The 27,838-nt window shown below is 50.8% G+C and overlaps 1 protein-coding gene and 1 long non-coding RNA gene across 4 annotated transcripts in view; one reads left to right on the top strand and one right to left on the bottom strand.

Moving 5' to 3' along the window:
* Ccdc33 (coiled-coil domain containing 33) overlaps positions 1-27,838 on the top strand; it is a 105,328-nt gene that overhangs the window by 49,834 nt on the left and 27,656 nt on the right. Inside the window, exons 7-12 of the mRNA XM_048793014.1 lie at positions 623-714; positions 2,116-2,236; positions 8,055-8,184; positions 8,842-8,975; positions 9,846-9,917; positions 21,985-22,179. Coding sequence (XP_048648971.1) covers positions 623-714; positions 2,116-2,236; positions 8,055-8,184; positions 8,842-8,975; positions 9,846-9,917; positions 21,985-22,179 — 744 coding nt within the window. The remainder of the gene's footprint in view (positions 1-622; positions 715-2,115; positions 2,237-8,054; positions 8,185-8,841; positions 8,976-9,845; positions 9,918-21,984; positions 22,180-27,838) is intronic.
* The window catches only part of LOC125613296, a 57,715-nt gene that overhangs the window by 29,571 nt on the left and 306 nt on the right, over positions 1-27,838 (bottom strand). For 2 of the 3 annotated variants that reach the window (XR_007343809.1, XR_007343810.1), the window contains exon 1: positions 27,536-27,838. This exon is cut by the window's right edge. This is a non-coding gene — a long non-coding RNA (uncharacterized LOC125613296). Of the gene's footprint in view, positions 1-2,292; positions 2,457-27,535 lie in introns of all 3 variants that reach the window. The other variant, XR_007343811.1, reaches the window with a different exon arrangement.

The raw sequence follows: 27,838 nt of genomic DNA, 5'->3' as shown, positions 1-27,838 counted from the left end.
ATTCCCTTCCAAATCATCCCTGGCTAGGAAAGCCTTGGGGTGAGCCCCAACTGTTCCCAGGAGAATCCAAGGAAAACTGGCGGTGAGCTCTGACCTTGGGAAGCTCAGTGTAGTTGGAGAAACCAGACCTAGGGTCTGGTTTACAAGGTGTCCTCTCACAGCCAACCTAATCAGAGACTCTGCATAGCCCAGAACAAGCCTGGATAAGGGTTTTTTGTCCCCTTTGATGGACAGAAACTGAAAGGAGCCAGAACACCTAACTAACCCTAATTCTGCCCCAGAAGCCATCAGGGGAGCCAAGGGTAGAACCCAAATTCCCTGACTCCTCCCAGGCCCTGACTCTTGTCTCACACCTTGTCCCCAGTGGCCCCTGCTGTAAAACATTTCACTACTAAGTCCCAGCAGTGCCCTAAGGAAACTGGGGTCACTTGCCTTAGTCAGAGAAGGCTGCCTCCTGAAGCAAGGCAGCCGCGAGCAAAGCAGGAACCAAGTGAGGCGGGGAACCGAGAAGAGCAGATGGAGGGGGTGGACGATGGCTGGGGAAGGAAGAGCAGGCAGGATGGCGGGATCTGTGGGAGGGCTCAAGGCCACATGGGCTTCACCTGCCTCCTCTCTTCTCCAGGTCTTTCTCCGCGGAGTCAACGATCCACTGGTCAACAACCCCAACCCCATGGTGGTGATTGCCCGTGTGGTTCCCAACTATAAAGAGTTTAAGTAAGTGAAGCCCCGGGGGGCATGGGCAAAGAGCTGGGGGCAAAGGACAGAGGTTGGTGTCACTGCCACCACAGGCAGCTTCCAGGAGCTCCAGAAAGCTCCCCTCCCCCAAGACCCCCCAATCTCCCTCCCACACCCAGGTCTGAGGTCCCAGAGAGCTTCCTGCAGCAGAGGCCTCTAGGTCTCTCCCTAGAGACCTCAGACCCCTGGAAAGGGGCAGCTGGGACATCTTCTGAGAGTAAGCAGGGGAGGAGGATGAGGCCTGCATGGAGCCTGAGGAGCTGGAAGGAGCCAGTGTGTGAGGATGAGAGGGGACCTTTACCCCTGCCCCCAACCTGCCTCCCCAGCTCAGACCCGCCATCCCGCAGTCCCCTTTCCCACTCTAGTTCAGGGACACGGTCTCCGCCTACCAAAGAGGCAGGCTAAGGCCATCTTGGAATTCTGTGACGTTAGCCCTACCTGGGAATCCTCTCAGCCTCCTGGAAGTCACCCTGGTCTCCCAGCCCCAACTTGTTCCCAACTTCTCAAGACGTCCTTAATATACCGTCCTCAAGAGGGGATTCAGGCTAGTTTGGCCACTGGAGGTGGGGAAGGTTCCCCAGTGAACACGTGCTCTCTCCTGGGAGTTATATTTCTGCCCCCTTGTCACTTCCCCTGGCTCTGATGATCCAAGAGAACCCCTTAACTCATGTGCACCCCCTGTGGAGTGTTTATGACCTTCCTTCCTGCTTGTTGGAGGAATGAAGATGACTGCGCACTGATGTCCTGATACCCAACAAGCTCAGAGACACACACACACATACACGGCTCTCCATGCCCCTTAAGCCAACACTGGGTTTCCATGATGGGATGGTGGGAGTTATTTTGACAAGATCTTCCACAAATGAAGTGGGTAATACAAGGCCCATTTTTGTTTTGTTTTGTTTTGGGGTCTGCGGGTAGAATCCAGGAGTGTTTTACCGACCTACATCCCCAGTCCTTTTACTTTTTACTAACAGGTCTTGCTAAGCTGCTGGGGGTCTCACTTCTGAGGCTGGCCTCATGCTTGCAATCCTTCTGCCTCCACCTCCAAGTCATTGAGATTACAGGTGTGCCCCACTGTGCCTTGGCTTACAAGGCCCATTTTAAAGATGGGAAAGTTGGCCAAGGCCACAGCAAGTAACAGACAAGGGGACCTGGGAGCTACAGCCCATCTCTTGACCAAGATGAGATTTTCCAAAGCTTAGGTCAGTTGTTGAAAGACCAGGGTCCACCAGCCATGTCACAAGATTCCAACCTGAATGAGGCAGGCCGCTGTACTCTACCCCTCTCTCACATCAATCCAGACTCCAACTAGGAGCCCCAGCTGCCAGGCTGGGGACAGGGCCAAGAGTACCAACCCCTGTCTCTTTGCCTCCCCAGGGAAAATCAGGCCAGACAGAGTCCAGCTTCTATGGGGCTGCACATCACTCCTCTCTCCTTCCCTATCCAATCGATGATGAGTTTTGATGTGCCTCGGGTCAGCCAGAGTGGGTACCCTCAGGTATGGTTCCTTCCCTCATTTCGTCTTCTCACTGGTTCTTACTTCTGGTAACTCACCCACAAGTTTATTGCTTTGCTCAATCATCCAGCAGCACTTGACTATTGAAGGAGAGTTTGCTGCATACCCAGGGCAGGCCTTATCTGTCAGGGCATGCTTGCTCTGAAGAAGACAGGAATCGCACCCGTGGAAATATTAGACATCAACGCAGAACATGAATCATCTAATATCAAACCAGAAAAGACAATCAGAACTGCAAAAATCAGAACAGACACAAAAGAACAGCTATCATATGATTCCACTTATTTGGGATTCCTAGAATCAGCACATTCACAGAGACAGAAAGTAGAATAGTGGTTACCAGGGGCTCGGGAGAAGGAAGAAGGGGGAGTTAAAGTTTATACTTGGGGTGATGACAGAGTTCTAGGAATAGATAGTGGTGATGGTTGCACAACAATATGAATGTATTCAACACAACTGAATTGCTTAAATTGGTAAATTTTATGTTGTGTATATTTTACTGCAGTAAAAACGTTTTAATTGATCAGAGGAGAGGGTTGTGAAGCCTAGGGGCATTCAAAAGGGCAATCATGACTTTTTGATATGGGGAAGGTTGGTACAGGGTGGTTGAGAACAGCAAGAACATGATGTGAGGCACAGATACCCAGGACATGGTACATGCCAGAGGTGGACAGGAGGGCTGTGTGTCACATCACACTAAGCTGAGGACGGGGTATACTGATTATGGCTGGGTCCTGGGTAATGGCCCTGTTGTTCTCTTCCCCGAATGCACTTCAGTGGGAGCTTACTCTACACAATGGTTCTAACATGCCTAGAAGAACAAAGGGGTTCTTGGAAGTCCCTTTTCTTTTCCACCCATCAGCATTCATGTCTGGCACTGCAAAACTAGAACAAGACACTCCTTTGGAGCCCCAGCCTTCATTTAAAGGCAAAAACATTTGAAGAAGGCTCAGACACAGGCAAGAGTGATGGTGGCAGGAAGGAGTGGGATAAAGGGAAACCCTGGGGACCGAAGCTTCAAACCCAAACCAATCCTCAGCCTGATTTCCCCAGAGTCAACTCACACATGGCCCTGCATTTGCCCAGAAAATTATGAACCAATCAGCAGGCTGTCCCAAGGGGCGGGAGGCACTGACTGCTTTAATGAGTGAGCCCCCTCCCATCCCTGGGCCCTCTTGCTGCCTAACTAGCTGAGTGGGGGAGGTGCCCCTCACTATAGAGACTTCCCCCCAAGGCCTTTTCTATGTGTAAAAACTTGAGGTCAGGGGTCTAGGACACCAGCACCATGGCAGCTGGGCCAGGTTGGGAACTCACTGGTAGCCCGCACAGAGATACCCAGGTGCTGGCAGTGAGTGAACAGGGCACGTTGCTACAAGGGGGTGGAAGGTGGAGTGGTTAGAGACCTACCTGGAGGGGCATGGTCAGCAGGCCTGGACCCAGAGCTTACGTCTCCTGCCCTGTCCCCTCTGAGCTTCAGTTCTATCATTTCCACAGTCAATGGGGTGGGGATTTGACTAGATGACTTCCAGGGCCTGTCCTTTCTGATATCTTGGGGTACAATAGTTTCTCACCAGCTGCCACCTTACCAAAGCACTATGGGCAGGGGCTGGAGGGTCCAGCAGACTTGGGTTTGATCCCAGCTCTGTGACTTAATAGCTATGTGACCTTTGCCAAAATGCTCAATTCCTCCAGACCTACAGATTCCTATTTTATCAGGCTATTAGGAGAACTTAAAGGATAATCAGGGTGAAACATCCAACCATAGGCCAGTTAAATGGATTCTGTCCCCTTACAATCGTATCTTTCCTAGTACCAAATGTTTCCTCTTAGACCAGCCTCACGACTGTCCATGTTATATTTGACTTCAAGTAACAGAAAAGTTAACTCAAATGGACCAGAACATTTAGGATGTTTATTATCACACACACAGAAGTCTTGACATAGGATGCTGCCAGAATTGCTGTCCTCAAAAGATTTGGGATCTCTTTAGTACCCCAAAATTGCCTTCACCCAGCTAGCTAAAAGCTCATGTTTCAGGCATCCCATTCAGATATGAACAAAGGCCAGAGAAAAAGGGTAACTTCTTCTTAAGTGTCATTTTTATGAGAAACTTTTCTCTGTGTGAGACTCAAGTCCAGAGGCCCAGGACCCTCCCTGAAGCACGGCAGCTGGGCCAGGTTGAGAATTCACCAGCAGCCTCTGGGTTCCACCAATCCCTCAGGAGACCTCCCCTCTCCTCTTATTGGTCAGAATTGGATCATATGACTTCTCTTAGCCAATCAGTGAGGAGGGTGTGGCTCTGCCTTGCTGGTAGCCAATGTGCACACGTGTGGAGAAAGAACGCTTCTGGACAAGAGGGTGATCTGTTGTCTGTGAGGCAGGAAGGAGAATGGTGATGGGGTGGGTGGACCTGTGTCTGCTTTTCTGCTCTCAAGCCTAGTGAGTGCTGCAGAACTTGAACTTTGATGAGCTCAGGGATGGTGGGCTATTAGGTGCACCTAGGTTCCCCCACTGGACCCAGCAGGCTGCCCTATTGCCTGGCGTCCTCTAGGCGCTAGGGCAGAACTCCCAGGAGCTGAAACACAAGCAGGGGTGAAAGATCCGTCTGTGCCTTACACCACAGGGGCCTTGTCCATTCCCTCAAACTCCTTTCTAGTGCTGGCCTTCTTTCCTGCTGGACCATTGCCGCATCCCCCCCGCCCCCCACACTTCTATTCACCCTCTAAGAAGTAGGTTGGGCATCCCCTGCCTGGGGCTGGGTCCTTCCCTTTGCATCCCTTATGGCTATCACTGACAGAACAAAGCCCCCCTTAGCCAGGTCCACAAGTTCCTTGTCTCCTCCAGCCTCCTGGCTCATTGCCCCAAGTCACACAGGCATCTCCCAGTGCCCCAGGAGGACTTGCTGTTCTCTACATTGTTGCTCTCCTCCAGCCTTCACCTTTGCTGGACTCTCAGCCCAGGTTGCTCCTTCTTTCCTGCCCTCATCCCTCAGGCCTCCTTGCCCCAGGTCAGAAGGTGTGGCTTTCTCCTCAGTCATCCACAGTGCACTAAGGCCTCTACATGGATCCTAGGGGTGTGTGTGTGTACACCTGCATGTGTGCACATGTGTGCTTACTCATGCCCTGTCCTCTTGGAAGATGGGGAACTCTGGATGGGGGTAGGGTCTGGCTCTAACTCCCTGCAGTACCCACATGTATGTCATGGGGAAGTCTCCCAGTCACATTTGCTGCATTCAGTTGAACTTTCACCTTAATAGCAAAATGTTGTTTCCTTCAACTTCACAATAGGCTTTCAAGGTGTCAATCATAAGGCTACTTCTGGACAATGAGAAAACCAGGGAAAGAGGTTTGAGAAAACCCAGAGAGTGGAAGGGGTTTGTTGATGGTCATACAGCAAGGTTGAGGCAGACCCAGGCCTACAGTCCAAAGGGCCTAGCTCCCTGGAGGCCCCACCCCAGCATTCTCCCAGGTTGGTCCCCACTATGCCTAGGCAGAGTAGGTAGCAGTAGGTGTGAGTGTGGGTGGGCCCAGGAGAAATCAGATGAGAGGCCATGAGCCATGGAATAAAGGCTCTGTCCCCAAGGAAGGTAAGTCTGCCTCAGTGGCCCGGAGGGGTTAATGGCTTTTCTGAAGATCACAGCTGAGGGTTAATCACATTCCTTAATTCCATAGCCCACTGTGGCCTTTCCCATTAGCATCTACAGGCAATGTCTACCCTCACCCTGCCCCCACCCAGCACATACATTAGCCACTAACACCTTCCCAGGACCCTGACATCAGACTCTGCAGGTTATATTTAACCTTGAGACACATACACACACACACACACACACACACAAGAGAGAGAGAGAGAGAGAGAATGAATATGAATATGAATATGAATCAGAGAGACAATGAGACTGACCCTCCCTCCCCAATTCAAGTCTGAGGAGATCTTTCCTGGGGGACTCACCCTGGGAAACATTCAGGGAAGTGGCTGTCCCTCATTAGGCACGCAGCCACTCACCACCTCTTGCTTTATAGACCCCATTTAGACACATTAATAGGTCCCAGAGCAGACAGTGAGCATCCATTAAATAACCCTCTTCCAGGGTGGGGGCAAGGAAAGGGGCAGCAGGGGGATGAGCCACAGGTCCTCCCTGAGTGACCTAATGCCTAGCAGCTGGGCCAGGCCATCTGGATGCCTCTCTGGCACCCGGGAGAATGGGTGTCTCTGGGAGGGACATGGTTTGGGGATCAGTCCTGAAAGATCACTCTCAAGCTCCACAGAACCCAGAACCAGCTTCTCTGGCTTAAGCATGGTGGCCACATGGCTCTCCCAACCTTCCATCATGAGTGTGTGAGGATTACTCCACTCTCATCACCCCAGTCACAATTCCCTGACCCTGCACTGGCCACAACCCATCTCGCGGGGGCCAGTGAAGGCACAGTAGAGGCTTGAGCTGGGCTTGGGAAAACTAGAGCCAGCCATCAGTGTGACAGGCATCAGGGTTGTACCACCATAGGGTGGGACAGAACCCATAATGATGCTCCTCCTTAATGCAGCAGCAACAGTCCATGGAGCATGCATGCTGACCTTTTTTTTTAAAGCAATGATGAATTTCCACAGGGGAGCAGGAGGTGGGAGAGGCTGCCCCTGTTTCTGACAGCTCCTGATGGGGGCAGAGGCAAGGCAGCCACTCAGAGAGCCTGTGCTAGTGACCGCAGCCCTCCCTACACTGAGGCCCTGCAGGGCTGCCTCCCATCTCCCTACCTTCTCCCTACCTAGGCCCAGCTGCTAGGCTTCTGCAGTTGCCAGGCCTCCCCCAGGGTCCCTTTCCATTCTAGAAGTTCTCCACACTGCCATACTCAGTGCCACATCCACATTCCATTCCTTGTGCCCCTTCCCATCCAGAAGATCTTTCTCCCTCCCTTTACCCTGTCCAGTCTCCCTTCAGAACTTCCTCTGATCCTTTGGCCTTCAAGGCAGTTTCTCTAATCACCCACAGAATGTCTCACGTAGCTCCTTATTTAGGTATTGGAGTTGTTTCATTGTCTAAATTGTCCCTGTGTGTATGTTCCAGCTGCTGGCTTAGTATGCCATCAAGTGCCCCAGCACCTGACAGCTCACATCACAAACACACCAAGGATCTGGAGTCTGGGGAACCTATAGGAGGCAGAGAAGGGCTAGTGACAAAAGTAGATGTCATGTCTAATTTTACACTTAATGATACCTCCAGCCACAGCACAGTTGTAACATTAATGCAATACTTCAGGAAAACAGTTCACCATTCAAGCACCTTAAAATATGCATGTCCTTTAACACAGCGATTGTTTTGTGTATTTGAATTTGAACCAAGGAAATAATTGGGAATATAGAGGTTCTTGGCAAAGAGCATTCAGTACAGCGTAATTGAAAAAAAAAAGATTGGGGGAGGGAGAAAATAGGCCACTTGGGCATGACAGGAAATAGTCATGAGTAAGAAGAGTTTCTTAATGACTCTGGATATGCCTAGGTTTTGATGGTAAATGAGAAAGGCAGAATACTGAATGACAATCACTGGTATATAAAAAATATGCCCAGAAAACAAAAACCAACAGTTTTATGAACAGTTTTCTGTAGTGTAGGAATATAGGGGATTTATGCTCCTTTTTATTTTACTTTCTTTTCTAAAATGTATTAAATAAGTATGTGCTGCTTTTATAATTGGGACAACCATTTGTGGTATATATATAGAGAGAGAGAGACACACACACACAACCTGATGTCTTAACTTGGGAGAAGCTATTGCCCCACACCTGCTCCCACCCTCTCTTTCCAGCTGTCCAATCCTGGGGGACCTCCAGAGCTACCCCAGTGGAATCAGTCCTTCCTCTTCCAAAGCCGAGATGGAGGCACCAATTTCTCCAAAAACGCAGCCTTGGTGCTGGAATACTACTCCTCTACTTCAGGTAAGTGTCCCTGGTCCCACACCAGGGCAACCCCACACCAGGAGACCTGCATATTTATGAAGGGGTTTTGGAGCTATCTTGCCTCTGCCCTCTGCAGAGACGGGTTAAGAGCCCCTCGGTGCCAAGACAGACTCACAGTACAGGCAGCCAAGGAGAGGAGGGCTTGGCTAGATTCCCTTTCCACATCAGTCGCAGCCATAGGGACAAGACCAGGACGCATGGGCCTATTCCCATACTAGCTCCCTGGCTTTTACTGCACCCATCAATTAGGAGGCAGGGGTGGAGCCCTGAGTTCATGGCTCCCAGAGTGCACAGGGTGGGTCCGGGTAGACAGGATTCAGAGACAAGCTGATCCACAGTCTTACTTCCACACTGGAATTGAAGTCCCCAAAGGACAGAGACAAGGGGAATCCAGAGAAATACCTAGAGGTGCAGACTCTGTTTAGAGTTGGCTTTGAATTCACAAACCCCTGAGGACAGAAGAGAAAGAGGATGTATGTGCAGAAGAAAACCAGTAGGCAGGAGAGCAGGTGGGTGGTGGGTGGGAGAACTAGATCTCCATATCAGAGGATGGGGTTCAGGTGGGGCCCACACGCTGGGATCTGAGAAGCCAGGTGGGGTCTTTGGTGGGAGCCCCAGCTGCTCTTTCCCCCACAGTGAAAGGCAGTGAACCATGGACCTTCCGCGAGCCCCTAGGTGTCTCCGTGTTGCCGCTTAAGAGTCGTTTATATCGCAAGATAATGACAGGGAAAGGCTTGAATGCGCTGCGCATCGAGCGGCTCCCCATTACCGTGAGTCCCCTGCCCTGGGGGGGTACCCCACCTGGTCCCACCTCCTCCCCAAATATGCTCCACCTTGACACAGCTTCCAGGAGATTTTGGTGAAGCTGAACCCTGGGGGAGCTCCCCAACACTAAAGACCAGTCTTGCCTCTGGAGCTGAAGAACCAAGCCAGAGAAACCACCCCTGAGGAAGAAGCACAGGGAGGCCTCCAGGGACAGTGACAAGAGCTCAGGTTCTCCGCCAGTTCTGGGTGTGAACCCTGTCTTGCCCCATCCTCTCCATGGAACCTGAGGCAAATTACTATGGGAGAACTAGATCTCTGGACCTTGGAGTCCTCATCTCTAAACTAGGAACAACATGCCCAGGTTCTAGAGCCAGACTCTGCCTGGGTACAAATTCTGGTTCCAACCTCTTACCAGCTTACACAACTGTGGGGAAATTGTTGAAAGTCTCCACACCTCAGTTTCCTGGTCTATAACTTGGGCATGTAATAATAGTACTTTTCTAATAGCATTGCTGTGAGATTTTGTCAAGAAATACGTAAAGCACTTAGAATGTGTTCTCAAATAAGAATGAATACCATTATGATCAACATTATCTATTTCTCTGCCACCTTTTTCCCTAAAATACTTCTGTCCATCCTGACATAGCACATATGAGGAAATGGGAACTTCCGCTCTGCCAGGAGATGAGCCTGGAGGTACTATTCAGGTCTCTAGAGGATTTGAGAGGGCAGTGCGGAGGTGGTGAGGGAGCAGAGGCCAAGGCCCCGCCCCCCTACCCTGCAGACACCTTCTTAGGGAATGCAGAACAGTGGGCAGAGCAGAGGCCCGTAGCTGCCCTGGCCAGAGTAAGCTGACTTCCCCTTCTCCTCCCCAGGACACCAACCTGAAAACCATAAATGGTGATGCTCCCACAGTGGATCTCTCCTTCCAGCTTCTTTCCTCTGAGGTAAGGCTGTGCTCCAGGGGACACCAGGGTTGGCAGATGTATAACTCCTCAGTGAGTTCCAACCTCTTTCACAATTGCTGGCCTTGTTCTGGGACAAGGGGCCAGAGACTTCTGGGAGAAGGGCACTGCTAATTTGGGTGGGAATGTCTGAGGATGATTTGAAGCACCAGAAAACCAGAGAAAAAGCTGAGAGAAGAGGGCCACCTAGACCTAGGAATAGGTCTCTGATCCAGGCCAAGCCAAGCCTGTTTCACTGGGGTCAAGATTCTACAAAGGTAAACTAGGACCAGTTTGCTTTTGCTGTATCACAAAATTAGCAGCTTAAAACAACACCTATGTACTATCTGGCACTTCTGGAGGTAGGTAGTTCCACACAGTGTGGCTGAAATCAAGATGCTGGAAGGATCATTTTTCTTTCCAGAGGTTCTGGGGAAGAATCTGATTCCAAGCTCATTTGGGTTGCTCAGGATCCTGCAGTGTTGGACTGACATCCCAGATTCCTTGCTGGCTGTCAGCCAGGGGCTCTCAACTCCTGAAGATCACCCACATTCCTCCTCTCAGTGACCTTCTCCATCTTGATGCTAGCAGCCATATCCAATCCCCCTCACACTTCAAAATTCTGACTGCCTCTCTGTTGGCAGCCAGAGAAAATTCTGTGCTCTTAAGAGGTTCTGGAATGATAAGGTTATGCCCACTGACTGTGTCCCTTATCTTGGCATCAGCTGGGTCACATAATGCACCAAAATCAAAGGCAGCCATAGCTCACCATATTTCAGGTTGCAAGGATTATGACAAGGAATCTTGGAGCCCCCTATTGAGAATCCTGCCTACCATAGCAGGGTTGGTCCAAATGGAAAGGCACCTGAGGCTGAGTCCTGCTGATGGATGGGCTGCTGTTCCTCTAGCTAGCTATGTTCGGGCTCTGAGTCCTGCTTGGATCCTGGTCATGGGGCTACAGTGCACCTAATAGGCACCTGCTAGAATTCTCTCACTTTCCACTCTGTGATACTGGGATATGGGAGGTTTGACCATGAACCAAGGAAATGTTCAGGATGTCTAGGCTAACCCACTCCTACCAACTCCCCATGCCTGTAAAAGTAGCCACGAGCTCTGAAGACCTTGCCATGAAGAACAAGGGGAGGTCCATGGTACAGGATATGAGAGGCACATCTAGGAGGTACCAGCCCAAAAGGATCTCCCCACAAGTCTCTCCTTGCTGTGGGTGTTCCGCATTGTCATCTTGACAGTCCTCTATCACCTGGTAGGGGAGAGCTTGTTAGCTAGGGTCCCTGATGGCACCCCCTACTACCACCACCACTGAACCCGGTACAGGAACCAAAACAGAAGAAGCAATATCCAAGAAAAGGGACATGAAAATTGTCACAAATTTCCCAGATAGGAGCCCAGCCCTCCAGGGCTTTTCCCAGGGTCTGGAGTCTGCCAGTGGCCACCGCCAGCTCGTTCCTCGCATCCCTCTGCCTCCTGCTGTCTGCACTGGGCACATGCATCCTGGGACTAACGGGAGTGCCGGTGCCCTGGTCAGGGGACTGGCAGACCCAGGCAGGCAACAGGCAGGTGGGCAGGACACTTCCCCAATTGCCTAGGGGCTGGGCACAAAGGTCTCCAGTGATGAATTATTCACCGGAGCTGTGCTAAGTGCAGAATTAATCCCTTTCCTTCCAGCTGGCGGCCTCACTAAATTATCCCTCCAAGTCATGCGGGAAAACGCTGCCGAATTCATTTAGCTGCTGAGTGTTTTGATCTGGGCCTTGTGATTTTAGCTTCCCCTTCCCTGAGCCCCCACCCCCTGGAAGCGGGTAAAAAACCCTTTTAGTAATGGATTTCCAAGAAGAAAGGAAAAGAAAACATATCAAGATTGGGTGTGTACCAGGAAAATAGTACTAGCAGAAATTCCATTCCATCGGCCAAGAATTCATACACACAAATTCCACACATGCACACTCTCAGTCACATTTGAATGTCTACGTGGGGATAGGCACATACGCATAGATTTGCATACGTGCACACACACACACACCTCTGCAAGGTAGCACCCATTTAATGCATATGTACCTGCTCATACATGTGTGTAAACCAACAGATGTCTTCACACCCTATTGGCACATGCAGAAGCTAAATCTCCTTATAGCTTAACTGTTTCTTGGTGAATTTATCTGAGAACTGGACAATAAGGACTCGCTTTGACTCTAGAATGTTGAAGACCAATTTAGGGGACTGAGTATGAAGAGCTAGTGTGAGTGGGTCTCCCATAAGGTTCTGTGGCCATGGTACCCATTTATTCATTCTTTTATGCTGTGCATATTTGATGAGGAACCCCTAAATGCCAAGCACTGTGCAGGGCAAGAAGAATTTTGTCTGTCCCTGTGGACTGAAGTGGGAATAGAAGCCAGTGGTCATGGAGCCAGCTGCCTCAAGCTCACCTTCAGTGGCCTAGAACAAGGTTCTCCTCTTGTCTGAACCCTTTTGGTATATTCTCCCTAAGGGGAGGCGGGAGAGTGAGGATTGATGAAGGGGCCAGGTTGGTATTGCAGCTAAGTCTAGAGTCCCCCTCCATGCCTCCCTATCATCTTTGCTATAAACAATCATTGTCCTCCATGCAAACATGTAGGCATCTGGGTTTTAGAGATATTACTTGAACATACTCCTCCCCCAAAATCCCCCCTTTCATAAAGCTTGCATCCTTAGAGAGCAGGGAATATGGAGCTAACATCAAACAAGTAAATTCATAAGCAGATTCCAGTAATGATAAGTGGCCTGATGGAATTCAAAGTGACATGATAGGGAGTCCTTGGAGAGGTTATGAGCAAAGCTGCTATGACAAAGAGATCCCATTCATTTCAACCTGTTGTTCCACTAAGGTGTTGCCTGCAACTCCATGGGAGAGGGCACCTGGTTTCCATCTCTGCCTTGTAGTCTGTGGAAAGGCAAAAGCAGGGCTAAGGCCAGAATGGTCAATTCTTCCACCATTCAAACAAAACACTGCCTAAAGTTCCAGAAGCCACCACCTGGAACCTGGAGATGTTAGTCTTGTGGACACTCCAACTGCAGTGGAGCTTGTGAGAATGGGCCTCTTGGGGTCCCTGGTCCATGTGGCTACAGCTCTATCTTAGGGCAACTCGGCTCCTTGCACTCCTTGCCCAGGCTCAGATGGACCACAGACAGGAAGTGCTTCAGGAGAAATGGATGTGCATGCTCTATTTGCACATGGCCCCAGCCTGAGGACACATCTTTTTTCTTATGGGCCTCTGTGTCCAGGAAGTCCAGGCACAGGCTACTCTGCTTCTAATTTTGGTGAGCACAGCCTCAACACCCACCATTTCCACATCACCCTTTATTAGAGCTGTAAGAACAAGATCATGGTGGGATTTCCACATAGAGAGTGCAGAGGGCTCTTTCAACACTCCACCACACCCATCAGGGGGTCATTGCACCCTCTCCCTATGCTCTACCATGACAGGAAGCCCACTTCCTCTAGAAGCAGCCCATCCCATGGTTCATAAGTGAAAGTGCCTGATCAGAATGTTCCCCTCACAGGGAGTCCACCATGCCTCTCAGCACTCCTCTGCCCCGGCTCCTGCCTCTGCCCTCTGGGGCTGCAGTGCACCCAGCAGACCTCCTGCACAGATCATATCATCAGCCATCAAGCATGTTTGTGGGCAGACAAGCTAATAGAGCCTACAGGCTCAGTGCCTGGCAGCAGGAGGTGGTCTCTGGTTTGGGATTTTGTTTTTTGAAGGTGGTATATTGGTGATGGGTTGGTTTTTACCTCTAGTGGGATTTCTCCAGGCTATTCTGTTTAGAGTGATCTACCTTAAGCTGGAGTTGTATATGCAGGTAAGTACGTGAATAAATATACCCAGAGACATAAAAACTACAGTACGTATACCCAAATGTATGCAGAAAACCTCTCTTTATCACATAGTCGGGGTGTTAGCTTTAGAGGCCCTTTAGGCTCCAAGAATCCATGAGCCCATGGCCGCCCCACATACACATGCACAAATCAACCTTTGGTCTCCTGCTTTCCCCCTCTGATCTTGGCCTCTTCTCTTTGAAGAGTATGTGTGGTCCCCGGAGAGGCTGTACTTCTCCAGGCTAAGCAGCCTGGCTCTTTTTAATGAACTGGCTTCAAGATCCCACCAAATCCTGGGTGCCCTCCAGCCTGTAGCCAGCCTCTTTGAAGTACAGCAAACACTAGCCAGCTTCCCCGGGCACACAGTGGGTACTCATCAGGTCCGTCCTTGCCTCTGCTTAGAAATGTACCTCCCTGTGAGGTGGGGCAAGTATAGGTGGTCATCTGGGTGTTCATCACATGTCCTCTCTTGGGGCTGGGATTTGGGACTCAGCATCTTGTCCATGTGGACTGTGAGGGCATCAGGCATCAGGTAGAGGTAAGGATCCCCCCACCCTCAGTCTATAGCCCAAGAGAAACTAGAAACCTGAAAACCTCTATCTTCCTTGGATTTCTTTTCTTTCTTTTTTCTTTTTTCTTTTTTTTTTGGGGGGGGGTTACTAGGGAATGAAGTCAGGGGCTCTAAACCACTGAGCCACATCCCCAGCCCTCTTTTGTATTTTATTTAAAGACAGAGTCTCACTGAGTTGCTTAGTGCCTCACTGTTGCTGAGGTTGGCTTTGAACTTACAATCCTCCACCTCAGCCTCCTGAGCTGCTGGAGCTTCCTTGGATTTTGGCACAGGGGAGATGCATTTGAGGCGAGCAGGTGGTGGCCCCTGCTTCCCACCTGGAGGAAGCAGTGGCTACCTCAATCAGGTGTAATCCCCATCCCCTTCTTCCCCTCATTGGGAAAGGGTAGGGCAGTCCAATGCCATGAAAAGGGCTATTCTGATGCCTTGGTTACAAAACTCTCTCTGGAGACCAGCCCAGAGTGGGGAATAAGTGGCTATTTAGCAAATGTGGGAAGGGAGGAAAGGGGAGGGCAGAATCATGCTGCCTTCTGATTAATATTCATTAATTTTTTTTGAAAGCCACATATGATGACCTTAGGCTGGTCCTTAGAGAAATCCCAACATAAAACTGCCTCCACTTCCTCACCAAACACAAATACAGGTGCCCAAAGTCCAGCATTCATAACACAGTAGTGTCCTCAATTGGCTCTATTCTCTGGAAGGTTCTGTACTCACCCCCAAGATTCTAGTTCTGGAAACACCATCATAGGATGATGATGGATCCAGAGAAAGAGACCCTTCCCCTCTCACCATCTCCCTGTTTTATATTCCTTACACAAAGTCCCCTACTCTCTGTCTTTTCTCTGTCCCAGGTCACATGGCAGAAGACAAAGTAAGGAAGTCAGCCCCACCCCACACCATTCACGCCCCACCCCACACCATTCACAGGTGCCCTTTCCTCACCAGCTCAGATTCTAAGTCCAGTTGGGAGGAATGAGAAATAACAGCCTGTGCTTTCCCAGGGTGGCCCTTGGGTCACGGACACATGGTGTGGAGGCAGGGTTCATCATCTTGCCATTGAAGGCTCCTACATGCTTTCACAATGGCTGAACCCCTTCCGTGGTGCTCTGTGCCTTGAAGACAGCATCAGCCTCCACAGTCCCTTGGCTATCATGTCTCTCCTCCCAAGCTCACCGCCTCAGAGACAGGGAGTTCGATACTTCCATCCTCCCTCACAGGGAATCCCTCCCTCCCAGGAAGCCCTCTCCTGCTTCTGTCAGCTCCCTCATGATCCTCCTCCTTCTGTCCCTGTTTGGTTTCCTACCTGGGCCTACCTTCTTCTTCCTGAGGCCATCTCCAGGGAGTCAGCTCCCATGCCCGTGTAAGCCCTGCTGATGTTTGCAAACTCTTTTTTAAATAGCAATTCTTTTTTATTCCTTTATTTCATCATTTATTTTTATGTGATGCTGAGGATGAAACCCAGTGCCTCACATGTGCTAGATAAGTGCTCTACCACTAAGCCCCAGCCCCAGTCCCTGCAAACTTCTTATATCCTCCCAGGTTGCACCAACCCTCCTCCCTGTAGCTATCTTTCTTATACTTGGTTTCTGATTTTCATCCTCCTGATTATCTCCCCTTGACAACATTACTCTTAAAGTTCCCCCAGAATGATGGGACCAAGTCAGCATGGCTGGGTAAACAGGACCATTACCCCTTCTCTAAACCAGTTCTTCCCTTTGGTGTAGCCACAGTCTGTTGTTTATCTTCATTCTCACCAAGGCAGTGAGAGTCCATTTAAAGATGGGAGGAGTCCATCCACCTGGCACGTCTACTGCTGGACTTTGAACTTAAACATGGTTTCTCCTCCCTGTGGTATTTCACCTTTTTCACCTCAACCCACCTTCTAGGCTTGAGGTCACTCTGGACCCTGATTTTATCATACAACACATCCAGACGTTTCACTAGCATTCCACCCAAGCTCCAGGTCATCTGTGATGTGGTGGGGATGTTGTCAGTGCTGTACTGTGTGCATGCGCCCCCACAGACCTGGGCTTGGATCCTGCATCTTGGCCACTCTTCATTTCCTTATCCATAAAAGGGATGGTAATCCCAACCAGCCAGGAATTTGGTGAAAATGGAATTAGGAGGTCCATGCTCAGGACAGTGACCTGCAGCCACTTGGTAAAGGGAGCTCTTAGCACAGTTCACCCACATTGCTGACAAATATGATGAACTTATCAGGGATGAGGACAGTGCTCCTGGAGGAAGGGGGAATGTTGGAGCCCCACTAATCCATCACTCAGCACCCGCCCCCCATGACAGCTGCTCCACCAGCTTCATATCCATAAGGACATCGGGGGCCTTGTCAAGTGCTGAAGATTAACGTCACCAGCACCACATTTGACTTTGCAGCAATTTTTCAGAGAATGAAGAAAGGGGAAAGAGACAGTTTCTCTCTAGAGGCCAGATTTGCAGAAGTTCCCAGTGCATCCTGGGGGCTGTGGAGGAGATGGAGAAATAAGCCCTGCTTCCCAGATCAGAGCAGGACAAAAAGAGCCACAGTGTTTCCAATCACTTGTAATTCAGGAGACCTGATACAGGTTCATCACACATTCATCACCAGCCACAGGACCTCGGTTGCCTTGGGAATGTGAATCTGCAAGTTCCTTTGAGAGATGGAGCATACTAAGTCAGGATGCAGGGATAGCTGAAAAGGTGGACATTTGGACTTTCCCCAGCTCTTCTCTACTTATAAGCCCAATGCATAATTGGTAGACTGAAGAAGAGGGAGCAGGGAAAGAAAGGGAGACAGGGCAGAGGCTTCCAGACCAACTTCTCAGAAAGTGCGGCTTGACCTTGGGATTCTCCCCTCTCAAAGTTGGACCACCTAGACCTCCCTTCAGCCAAACCAGATGTATCACAGACCCAGCTAAGGTCATTCGTGCATGAGTTCATTAACCATTTATTAGATCCCTAACGCATGCCTTGCAATAAAGCACTCCAACAGATTATCACCACCATCTTGCTAAGAAGGGTCTAGTTGAAATAGATACATTGAACATACAAATAATAGGGGAAACATCACTAAGAGGTGTGATTGGAGCACATCTCTGCCTCAGATAGTGGCTTAGAAATTGACAAGGCCAAAGTGCATCTAGGAAAAGGACCTACATGTACAAAGACATGGAGGCTTGACAGTGGCTAGAGCCCATGGGACATACGGGGTTATAATGGACAGTGAGACTGGAGATTAGGTGGAGCCTAAACTGTGGAGGGCCTGGGTAACAGAATACAGGATTTGAACTTTGTCAAAAAGCATTATGGAGCTAAAGAAGGTCCTTGAGTCAGATGTGGTCTGACCTATGTGTTGTAAAAGTCTCTCTTGATGCGAATAGGGAGAACCCAAGAGAAAAGATTAAATACTAAAAGAGCAGGCTTCAGTCTAACGCATGAACTCACAGTCCATCTACTTGAGCTGTTGGCAGGGCTCCGTTTAATACTAAGACCCCTGACAGAATTTTAAAAAATCTTTATCAGTGGTTTCCCTCCCCTGACCCCTCAACTTGCTTTTGGATTAACACTCTGACACCATTTTCTGGGAAATAAATGATGGCCCCAGTGAAGATTAACACTGGGACCCTTATTGGCTGAAAGACAAACCCAGAGCCTGACTCCACCACAGCTGCAGGACCATGCAGGACACCATGAGGAGGCTTACGTGCAGGGCAGGCAGCAAGCCCTCTTGAAGGGGCCTGTTGTCTGAGCCTCGCCTACAGCTAAAGAGATAAGAACCTACAACTGTGGCCACAGGAAATGACAAAGCAATGACTGATCGGGGAGTCGCAGCACAGGGCTCATTATGGCGCTTGCCAGCGGGCGAGACACCCTTATCAGGGAGAAAATTGCATCAGGCCTCCTGAATTACTAGCGATTGGAAGCAGATTTCTTGGGACGCACTTTGTTAGATACCTAATGAGCGGGATACAGGAGAACAGAGCCTAAAGCCGGCGGGGCGGGGGGACAAATGTCTTTGTTAAACAGAATTTGTCAGTTTCCGCTCCAGGCTCCCTGGGGAGGGTTCAGGGCCAGCTAATTGAATTAAGAGCATGTGCTCTCCAGCTAGAAGGCTCAGGGCGGGGAGAGAGGCAGGCAGGCAGGCTGGCCGGAAGGCGGGCATTTTCAGCACCGAGGACAGCAGCTGCAGCTTGGCTACTCTGTAATTGCCAGGGCAGGCTGGAGCTGTTGCATTTTGCATGATCAGGGATCTAGGGGTTGAAGGGGTAGGAGGGAAGCAGAGGACGCTGGGTGGAGGAGGAGACAGATGACCTAAGAAACTACAATCCTGGGATGCTATTGGCCTGCTCTGTCTCAACAGACCTGGCTCTGCTGGCAACAGTGAGGGCTAGAAGGCTTGAAGAGGGGGCATCTTCTCCCCACCATGGTGCTCACATGTGCTGTGGGCAGCTGCAGCAGTGTGTGCTGGGTGCAGAGTCTGAGCGAGGCATGGCCCGTGCATTGCTTTGAGCTTTCAAAGTCAGTCTCCAATTATATTGCTAATGAAGCAGGATGTGCTGCATCCATGCAGCTACAGAGCAAGGGGCCACTTGTCAGCCTCAAGCTGCCCCAGAAGGAGGGGCAGGAGCTGCCAACTAGAAGAGCAAATAAACAGGCTTGTGGGGGTGGGCCAGCAACCTGCTTGCAAGGCCAGACCTGAATAGGGAGGAATTTCATCTCTCAGCCATCATCCTCTCCCTACCCTCCAGCAGCCCTGTGGTCTCGGATAAGCTCCCTTTCAGGAGGAACAAGAATGTGAGGACACAATTCCCTCTCCAAAATATGGACAGCTCAGGAGTCAGGAGAGGCAGTGCTGGCCATAAACAAAGGAAACTATTAGGAAAATCTAGGCACAGTGGTCCTCTGGATACCCTGCACCTCACATGAAAGACCTCTGGCCTCCCCTGCTGGGCCTGTGTCTCTGGAGGTCTAAAGATGTTTCTATATGTCACCCACTCACTCTGCCAGAATGGATCCCGGCAAAGTTGAATGGGACCAAGGGTTGGAAGTGTGCACAGAAGACTTGCAGGTTGGGTGGTACCAGCAGGAAGCAGCTGTGTGGGCAGACAAGGTCCATGCCAGCTGTGAGGGAGAGCAGAGCAGAGTGGAACCCTGGAGTCGGCAGAGACTTCAGGAAGGGCAACTGCGGGTGGAATGGGCAGAAGACATAAAACCCATGGACACTCTGCCTTCCCCTCACAACACCCCCTGCCCACCCAACTGATGGGGTGAAGGCACTGGCCTGGATTAAGGGGTTAGACTCATTTTGAATTTATCTTTGTGATGAAATTAAATGAACAATACATAGTAAACATCAGAATCCACATAAATGTATCTGGTGAGTGCTAGGCTCTAATGGGGGCTCAGTACACATCAGCTCTGGGTCGCTGAGTTGACCCAGCTAGTGCTGGGGCCACACAGGGTGGACAGCAAGGAGACAAGCTGTGGGGGAGGGGACTTCCTCAGCAATTGTCCCTTGCTTTCAGTAATGATGGGGGCACCTCTGGAGACCTCTCTTGATTTCATTACTTCTACTTCCTCCCCTAACTGGATTAGATGACAGTCTATGAAATCCCAGGCATTGAAATTGGCTTTCTGCCTGGAAATGAGAAGAAATATCATTACAGGTCCTGAATCAGCATATCAAGTCCCAGGGGCTACCTGGTCAGTGGGGAGGTGGTCTTTGCCATGGTTAGTCATTCTTTCCTTCATTCTTCCATTCATCCATCCATCCAATATGTGTTTCATAGCTTCTCTCTGCAGCCAACTGGTATTCAGCAGTTCTGAATAGGAGAGAGGGTGCTTTTTTCTATTTAAAACACACAGACAACCAGAAAGTCCCAAATCATCCAACTCAGATGCTACCTTGGTTATATTCATGCGATAGTTTCTGAAGCAGGTGGGGGAGACAGCCGGGGCTGATGCTCATGGTCAAAACAGGCCCGGGAGTCCTCATTAGGACATGCAATAGGTCATGTGCCAAAGTCAGCCTCAGGGCCACCCAATGCCTCCCTCTTCCCATTCCAAGAGTCTTTATATAGCTGCTCTATCTTTGGGATTGTCTATTTTTTTAATCCATTTGTTAGGGAAGGAATTAGAGCCTGGAATGGATTGGATGAATGTGGACCTGTATGACTGTTCCTAACTCTACTGACCCAAATCCAAAAGGTTTCATGCAAATACATTTCTACACACCAAATTTTATAGCACATAAAGGAATCGTGTAAAGGATCCCAGTGGTCATGTAAAGAGTCCTTGTCCCAACTCATCTAGTCCCTATATGTGGACCTTTGTATAGAGTATCCACTTAAAGAGAGAGCCACCCCTCTCATTCTCACTCTAGTGTTCAGGGTCAAGCACTGGGGCTCCTCCCACCCTGAGCACCTGTGTCTTCGTTGGCATTGTGCCCATTTCTCTATTTGCTTCTAACACGACATTATATAATAGAACAATGTGTCTGCCATGTAACTAAGGATCCCAACAGCTGATGTGGGGTGGGACTAGGTTACCTTTGAGGCTGCTACAAACCTTAAGATTGCATGATTCTTAGAATAGGCAGAGTTTAGAACTAACCACAGATTTCAAACAAGCTTTACAGTAACTGATCCCCAAAGGGAGCACAGACATGTCCCTAAGCCTGAGGAACTTAAAGTTTCATTAGGAAAACAAAAATAGCAAGCAAGCCTGGAACTAGAGAGCAGGGTAAAAGTAGATAGCCAACTAGAAGAATGGGCTGGAAGAATCTAGAAAAACTAAGTGTGGGCAGAGGCATGAAGGCTTCCTGCAGGGGAGGGGCTGGAGTAGGGTCAGATTTGAAACTGGCAGAGATGAGAGCCATAGTCATGCCACAGGAAGAGGTGGGGAACAGGACATTAGAGAAGAGGCCCGTGGGAGAGTCCAGAGAGAAGCGAGACTGTGGTGGTGAGAAATTGGATGATGATAAAGGAGATGAAATGGAAAATGTCTGCACAGCAAAGGGGATCAAAAAAAGCATGGGGCTTTTAGAAGCTACTATTACTACACTGAGTAGGGGAGTCATGGGTGACATATTTGTTTATTGACCACCTACAATGAGCCAGGCACTGGGAATAAATAGTGTCCTTGTTTAAATGGAATTTATACCTTAGTGTGGGCACCAGGGGAGGGAGGCAGATAATTAAGAAGAAAGCCAATTTTGTGAAAGTTAATTTTCTGGCAGAGTAAACATTAAGAACAGAGTAAAGTGGGACACTGCATAGAGAGTATATTGGAAGTGGAATTGGAAGAGTAAGGGGGTCTATCTCAAAAGCTTTGCTGAGAATGTTACCTCTGGGCTGAGACTGGAATGATGAGCAGGGAAAGCTGTGGAAAGATCCATGACAACCTCCAGGGAGAGAGAGCAGCAGGTGCAAAATTCCAGAGGCGGGAAGAGCTTGGCATGTAGGAAGAACAGTAGGACAGTGTGCTGGGACCCAGTGGGCAAGGGGCCCTGGCAGGCCGTCCATGGAGTCAGGCACACAAGGCCTCTGAGCCATGAGGACGGGAGGCTTGGGGGATCATACAAGACATAGAGAAAAAGCCTGTTCAGAGTTCTCTCTGTATCTTCTCAGAGACCAGAAAACTTCTTGACACTGCACAACAGCAAGGTTCTGCCCATCCTGGACCCCAAGATCCTAGATGAGAAACTGGGTACTATCCGTGAGTCCTGGTTCGACGCCAACATGAACTCCCCGATAGACTCCAGCCAGTCCACCTCTCAAGAATTTGAGGAAGAGCCTCAGATGCCAGAGATGTCCCGTGACACGGTAAGTGTCCCTCCCTTGGGCAGGGCAGGATGGCACAGCAGTGAAGGCCATGGGAAGGAGGCTTAAGTGCCACCTCTGGGACTGGTTCATCCCTCAGGCAGCAAGTAGCCCTCACTGTTAGGGACACTCTGTATGTGAACTTCCCCACAAGACAAGCTGATGGAAGGCGTGAATTCTTCTTAGACAGTTTCTTCATCTTCTGAAAGGAACTTTCATGTAGCTTCTTTTGAAACAAACCCCAGCAACACTTGTAAAACAGGGTTCCATTTATTCAAGTCACTATCAGCTGAAGGGCAAAGCCCCTCAGAGATTAGTTGTAACTTATAGAAAAAGAAGTTGGTGCTCAAAGACAAGAGCACACCATTTTTAGGCACAACATCTGTCCTTGATCATGGGATTTGGCATGGGGAGGGGTCACAGCAGAATCTCAGCCCCTTGGTGCAGAGAGCTAAAGAACAGGCCACCCAATGACAGTTCCATCAAAGTCCCCAGTGGAGGTAGTGCCCCAGTGACCATGGGTGACTTCATTTGTGGCTTCCTCCCTTCTTCCACAGCGGATCCCATGGGGAACGCTGCTCCGGAAGATCCAGAGGAAAGGCCCCAGAAAAGGCCATTGGCCCAATAGGAAACCCAGGTCCTCCTCCTCTCAGGACCTGCCCACCTCCATTGACAGCCTCCTCATCTACCCCTGGCACTTCTGCACCTTTCTGGAACTTGTGACATCAGACGAATAGGAAGGGTCGCTGCCTGCTTGGTGTGCCCTTCCCACCAGGAGCAGGACTGCTCTCAGGAGCAGTTCCCTCCTTTGTCCCTTGGGGAAAACATTCTCAGGAGCCATTTCCAGCATGGCATAAATTGCATTGAGAATAAAGATTCAGATCTTCTCCTTGGAGATTTGGAGCAGCATGAATAAACCAATTCCTGCTGCCATCCAGAGTCTTACCCTGGGACCCCCATACACACCCTCTTTTGCCTCTAGGCAGCAGTATTGGGGGGAGTAGCAAATACCAGGGAAGAAAGAAAAAGGGAAAGGAAGGTGTCACCCAAGGAGCAAGGCTAATAGGAAGGAAGGGGAAAGGTGATCACATTTGTCCCTGGCCACCACCCATGCAGAGAGCTCAGGGCAACTCTCCTGCCCTCACCCCACTCTCAGGGATGCGCCACCTGCCAAGCCTCAGCTCTCAGCCTGTTATATCTTCACCTCCACCCTGGAGGCAGGGCTCAGCCCCTGCATGTTGCTGGGAGCATAAGCATCAAGTGCCACCTGGCTGGACAAACCTCTCATGTCCTATGCCTGGGCACCACACCCTGTGTCACTAAGGAGGGAGCAGTCCTCAGCCCCTTTCCTCAAACTTTATACATGGGAGAGCTCTCTGGCTTAGAGTCCAATGGGCAAAGAGTGCACTGTCTGAGTTGAACAGCAGGCCTGGGGGCCTGGGGTAGGGAGAGGAGTTAGACACAGGTGAGGCTGTGGATTTGTTTGGGGGAAGTGAGGCATTGGAAGGGCTGGAAGGACTGGGTTGGCATCTCACTGTGCTTATGAAATGTGATGAGAATGACGTGAAGGCAAAGGCAGCAGAGGAGTAAGGGGCCTTTAAATACAGGACGGTCTGCTAGCTGGGCAATTGACACAATTATTTTTAAATATCTGAAATGATGTTATGATAACATGGGTAGTGGGCCCATTAGCCTTGATTTTCTTCAGGATTAGGGACTAGACCTGCAGCCGGAGAAGTCAAGATAAGCCATTAGGAGGAACTGTCTTTGAGCAAGAGTAACCACTGAGTGACAGAAAGGAGGAGGGAAGGGTATGCACAAGGGGCACCAAGACAGGATTCTGGGAAGCTCAGGTGACAATGAGGGACTTGGGCTGCCCATGCTCGCAGACCGTTAGAGATGCTGTGAGTTTGGCCTAATGGTGGATAACTCAAGCATGTCCACCAGAGACAGCACCTCTGGCACTGCCATCCACAGACCATATACCCAGAGAGAAGGCCTCCCAATCCCTTCCCTCCCTCTTGCTGGATTCCTGGTGAGGCTGATGGATGGCTGTTGGGCTGCCCACCATCTGGCCTTGAACTAAGTTAGTGCATACTGGCCTTGTTCCTGGGCTCTAGGGTTCTGCCGAGGCCTGGCCTGACACAGATGTTGGCAAATGCTTATTGGGACCCCTGGCTGGACATCAGAGCACTAGAAGGAACCTTAGAGAGTTGCTAGCCCATCCCTTCATTTTACCAAAGGTGGAAACTAGGTGGTCCAGGGGTGGAACGACACCTGCCCAAGGTTTCCTGATCTCACCCCTCCCCCATGCCACCTTGCATCTAGCCAGGGAAACACTGGATGGCCACAGGGGTCCACATGCTCAGCCAACCTGGCACTGTTGGGTCCCTCAGACACTCACAGAGTATTCAGGGCAGTAGCCTCATCCCCTCCCTTGCCCATACCCACTGTTCCAGGCCCCTCCTATGTCTTGGTTCTGTCCTTGACCTTCTCACCCTCCTCTTTTTCTTCCTCTTTCCCTTCCTCCTCCTCTCCTGCCCCTCACCCAGCCCCACCTTAGTTACCAGGCTGGCTCTTCCCATCCCTAGTATATGCCCTAGCTGGGTCCTAGACACCCAGCCCCAACTCCAGCTCCTACACACAGGTCAGAGCCCAAAAGAATCAAGGCAGGACCTAGACACACACATTCATGCAGCTGGTAAAACCTGGTCACAAGCCATAGAATGTGGGTGGGTAGCAACAGTGTACAGCTCCATGGCAATCACAGGTGGCCCTGCAGAATGGGTCACTGTTCCATAGCAACCAAATAAAATTGCATAGCAATGGATGAACTCATGTGACCAAGAGGCACAGTGACAAGCAATAGAATGTGGCCATGGATCACAGGAGCATAGCTGCCTAGCAATAGACCCCAGTCACAGAATGATGTCATGTGGCACTGCATTGTGGGAAGATGCAATTGTGATCCAGCCATGAGCATAGAACCTGTGTGTAAGCCATAGACGTGATAATAAGGCAACAGAAGATCTTGAAGAGCCCTGGGACACACTCAGGTAGCAATGGCCCAGTTACAAGGCATGCGACTCCTTGTGTCTGGAAATGACCACCAGCAATAGAGCCTGTGAGTGAAGCAGTGGCTCCATGACACAGCAGCAATAATGTAGTGACCAAACAATGACCCTAGTAACCCCCTTGGCTCTCGGCTTAGCTGTCACCCTCCCCGCATCACCTGGCAGAATTCCCAGCGCCTTTGTCTAGGTCGAGTTTCAGTGCAGTCCCCAGAGCCCAGGAAACAATTTTGTCTGCGATTCCCTCCAGAGCCTACTTTGGCTTAATAGGAAATTGAACATTTTTCTGGAGAAAGGAGTACGTTGGGAATGGAGGAGGGAGTGGGGGATGCTGTTATGCCCCTTGGGTCACTCCCTGTGCCCTCTGGGCTGCCAGTCCCATACCCACAGCCCACTGGGCTGACTGGGGCTCCCCACCAAACGCAGCCATTATTTGCAATCTCCAGACTCCTGGGTTTAACACAGAAAGTTCAAGTGCCGATTTACCAATGTGGTGCCAAGCTGGTCCTGGGTGAGTGAGCCCACTGAGGTCGAGGGTAGGGCCCAAGGGCAGAGAGCGCTAAGGGAATGCCCTCACCTCCTCTGAGTGGGACAACTGTGGGACACCCATGAGCATGACTAAGTAAGTGAATGTCAAGGGCAAGGTGTTCAGGGCTAAACCCATGCAGCAACTCACTACACCCGTCTTGGGAGCCCCTCCCCACCCTACCACAGACACCCCAGCCCACCCTGTGCTGAGCCAAATCAGGTCTCCCAATGCCAGGGCAACAGCAGGTGAGCTGGGGGGTTCTGTCCAGTCTCCAGTCGGCCGGTTCCACTCACAAAGGCTTAGGAAATACCTACCGAGGGTCTGGGCTCCCTGTTCCTCCAGTCAGTCAGAAAACCAGAACTCCCCACCTGCCAGCGCCCAGCCTGTGACCAGCAGGGAAGGGAGGGCATGGAGGAGGGGCAGGCTGAGCCCCTGAGCACTGGAAGTTCCCCAGGAACTTCTGAGACATCTCCCCAGAACATTAGCCTCAGCCACACCGAGGAGAGGCCCAGGAAGTTATCTGATGAGCAGGCCAGGGCCTGACTGGGACAGTGTACCTTCTTAACAGCCACACATACCTAGCACTGCTGGGCCCACTAGTATGCCCTTAGTAAAGAAGAGGCAGAGAGACAGAGGAAAGCAAGGAGAGCTTCCTGGAGGAGGTGGGCATTGCTTTGGATCAGCAGAGGCAGAGGCTCAGTGGCTATTCAAGAAGTATGCACTTAGTGTCGTTTCCAGTCCAGAAACTCAAGCATGGGTTGCTCTCCTGTCTCCCGCCCCCCTCTCTCTTCCTCTCTCGCTCTCCGCCCACCCCCCAACACACACACTACTCCACCTGCTGTTTCTGTGTCTCTCTCCTTTCTCTGGTTGTCCCCATTTCTCTCTGAAATCCCCTCTCCTCGCTCTTTCCCTCCCTCCCACAGTCGTGCTCAGAGGAGATTTGTGGCAGACCAGAGGGCCCTCATACCAGGAGATGAATAATTGACAAGGATTGTTTAAAGATTCAGTGGAGTTTTTCCAACCTCCCTACACTTGAATAACTCATTTCTTTCATTCTCTCTTTGAAAGCCCCCCTCCCCCACCTCCCTCTTCCCATCCCCCCATCCCCCCATCCCTGTCCCCCTCTGAGCAAAGGCTTTTGTTTCCTTTCTGGAGTCTGTGGACCCTACAAGGATCCCTCCCTGGCTCCCCTGGACTCTTCAAGTGCACTTCCCCTGCTGCCCCCACCCCATTTAACCTGCCCCTGAAGGTAGTAGGTGGCTTTCAGCTCTCAGAGGACCCCATTTCATGGACACAGAGAAGACTAGAGAGCTGTGGCTTCTCCCACATCCCCCCAGCAGCAGAGGCAGGGCTTGGGCCCCAGGAGGGCAGGCCTGCCACCCAGGGCCCCTTCCCTCTCAGGCAGGCAGAGAGCTGCTGCTCTGTCCCAGGGTGCTTGGAGCGCTAAGTGTCCCTGCACCTTGATTTTTCCATCTGTGATACAGGAGAACCGCTCGCCCTGCCCTGTCTGCCCCTCAGGATCCATCAGGACAGGTGAGGGGCCTTCAAAGGGAAGCTGGCCTAGACCTCCCTATCTTCTTGGCATGGCCTTAGGGCGACCAACTATCTGTGTTTGCCCTTGGCAAACCCAGCAGGGGATCACCCACTGTGGCATGGAAAGCCCCCTGTGGCATTCAAGGCTGCCACCCATAGCACCCACAGCCACAGGGCACAAGCCTCTGCGGGACCCACACAGCTCCATGCTGTGCCCTGTACTCACAGGTTTCCATTTTCCTTGGAGTGACCTTGAACTCTCTTCCCCTCTTGGGGGATGCAGTTCCTGCCTCAGTCTGCAGAGGAGGTTGGAGCAGATGTGCCCAAGTCCCCTGAGGCTCTTGCGCTGTGACTGAGCCTTGGTCCTGCCCCCAGGCCCCCACCCAGGGTGAGGTCTGCAGACTCTGGAGGCTGACAGAGACCAGCCAGCCTCAGCAACCTGAGCACCACCTGGTGGCCGGTGACACATCCTGAGCAGGGGCCTTCAGCAGCAGTGGGCAGTACTCACTAGAGAGAGGACCAGCACCCC

This window comes from Marmota marmota, unplaced genomic scaffold (genome assembly GCF_001458135.2).
Source record: "Marmota marmota marmota unplaced genomic scaffold, marMar, whole genome shotgun sequence".
NCBI classification, from domain to species: Eukaryota; Metazoa; Chordata; class Mammalia; order Rodentia; family Sciuridae; genus Marmota; species Marmota marmota.
Note: the sequence above shows the minus strand (reverse complement) of the source record. Positions and strands in the feature narration are given on the sequence as shown.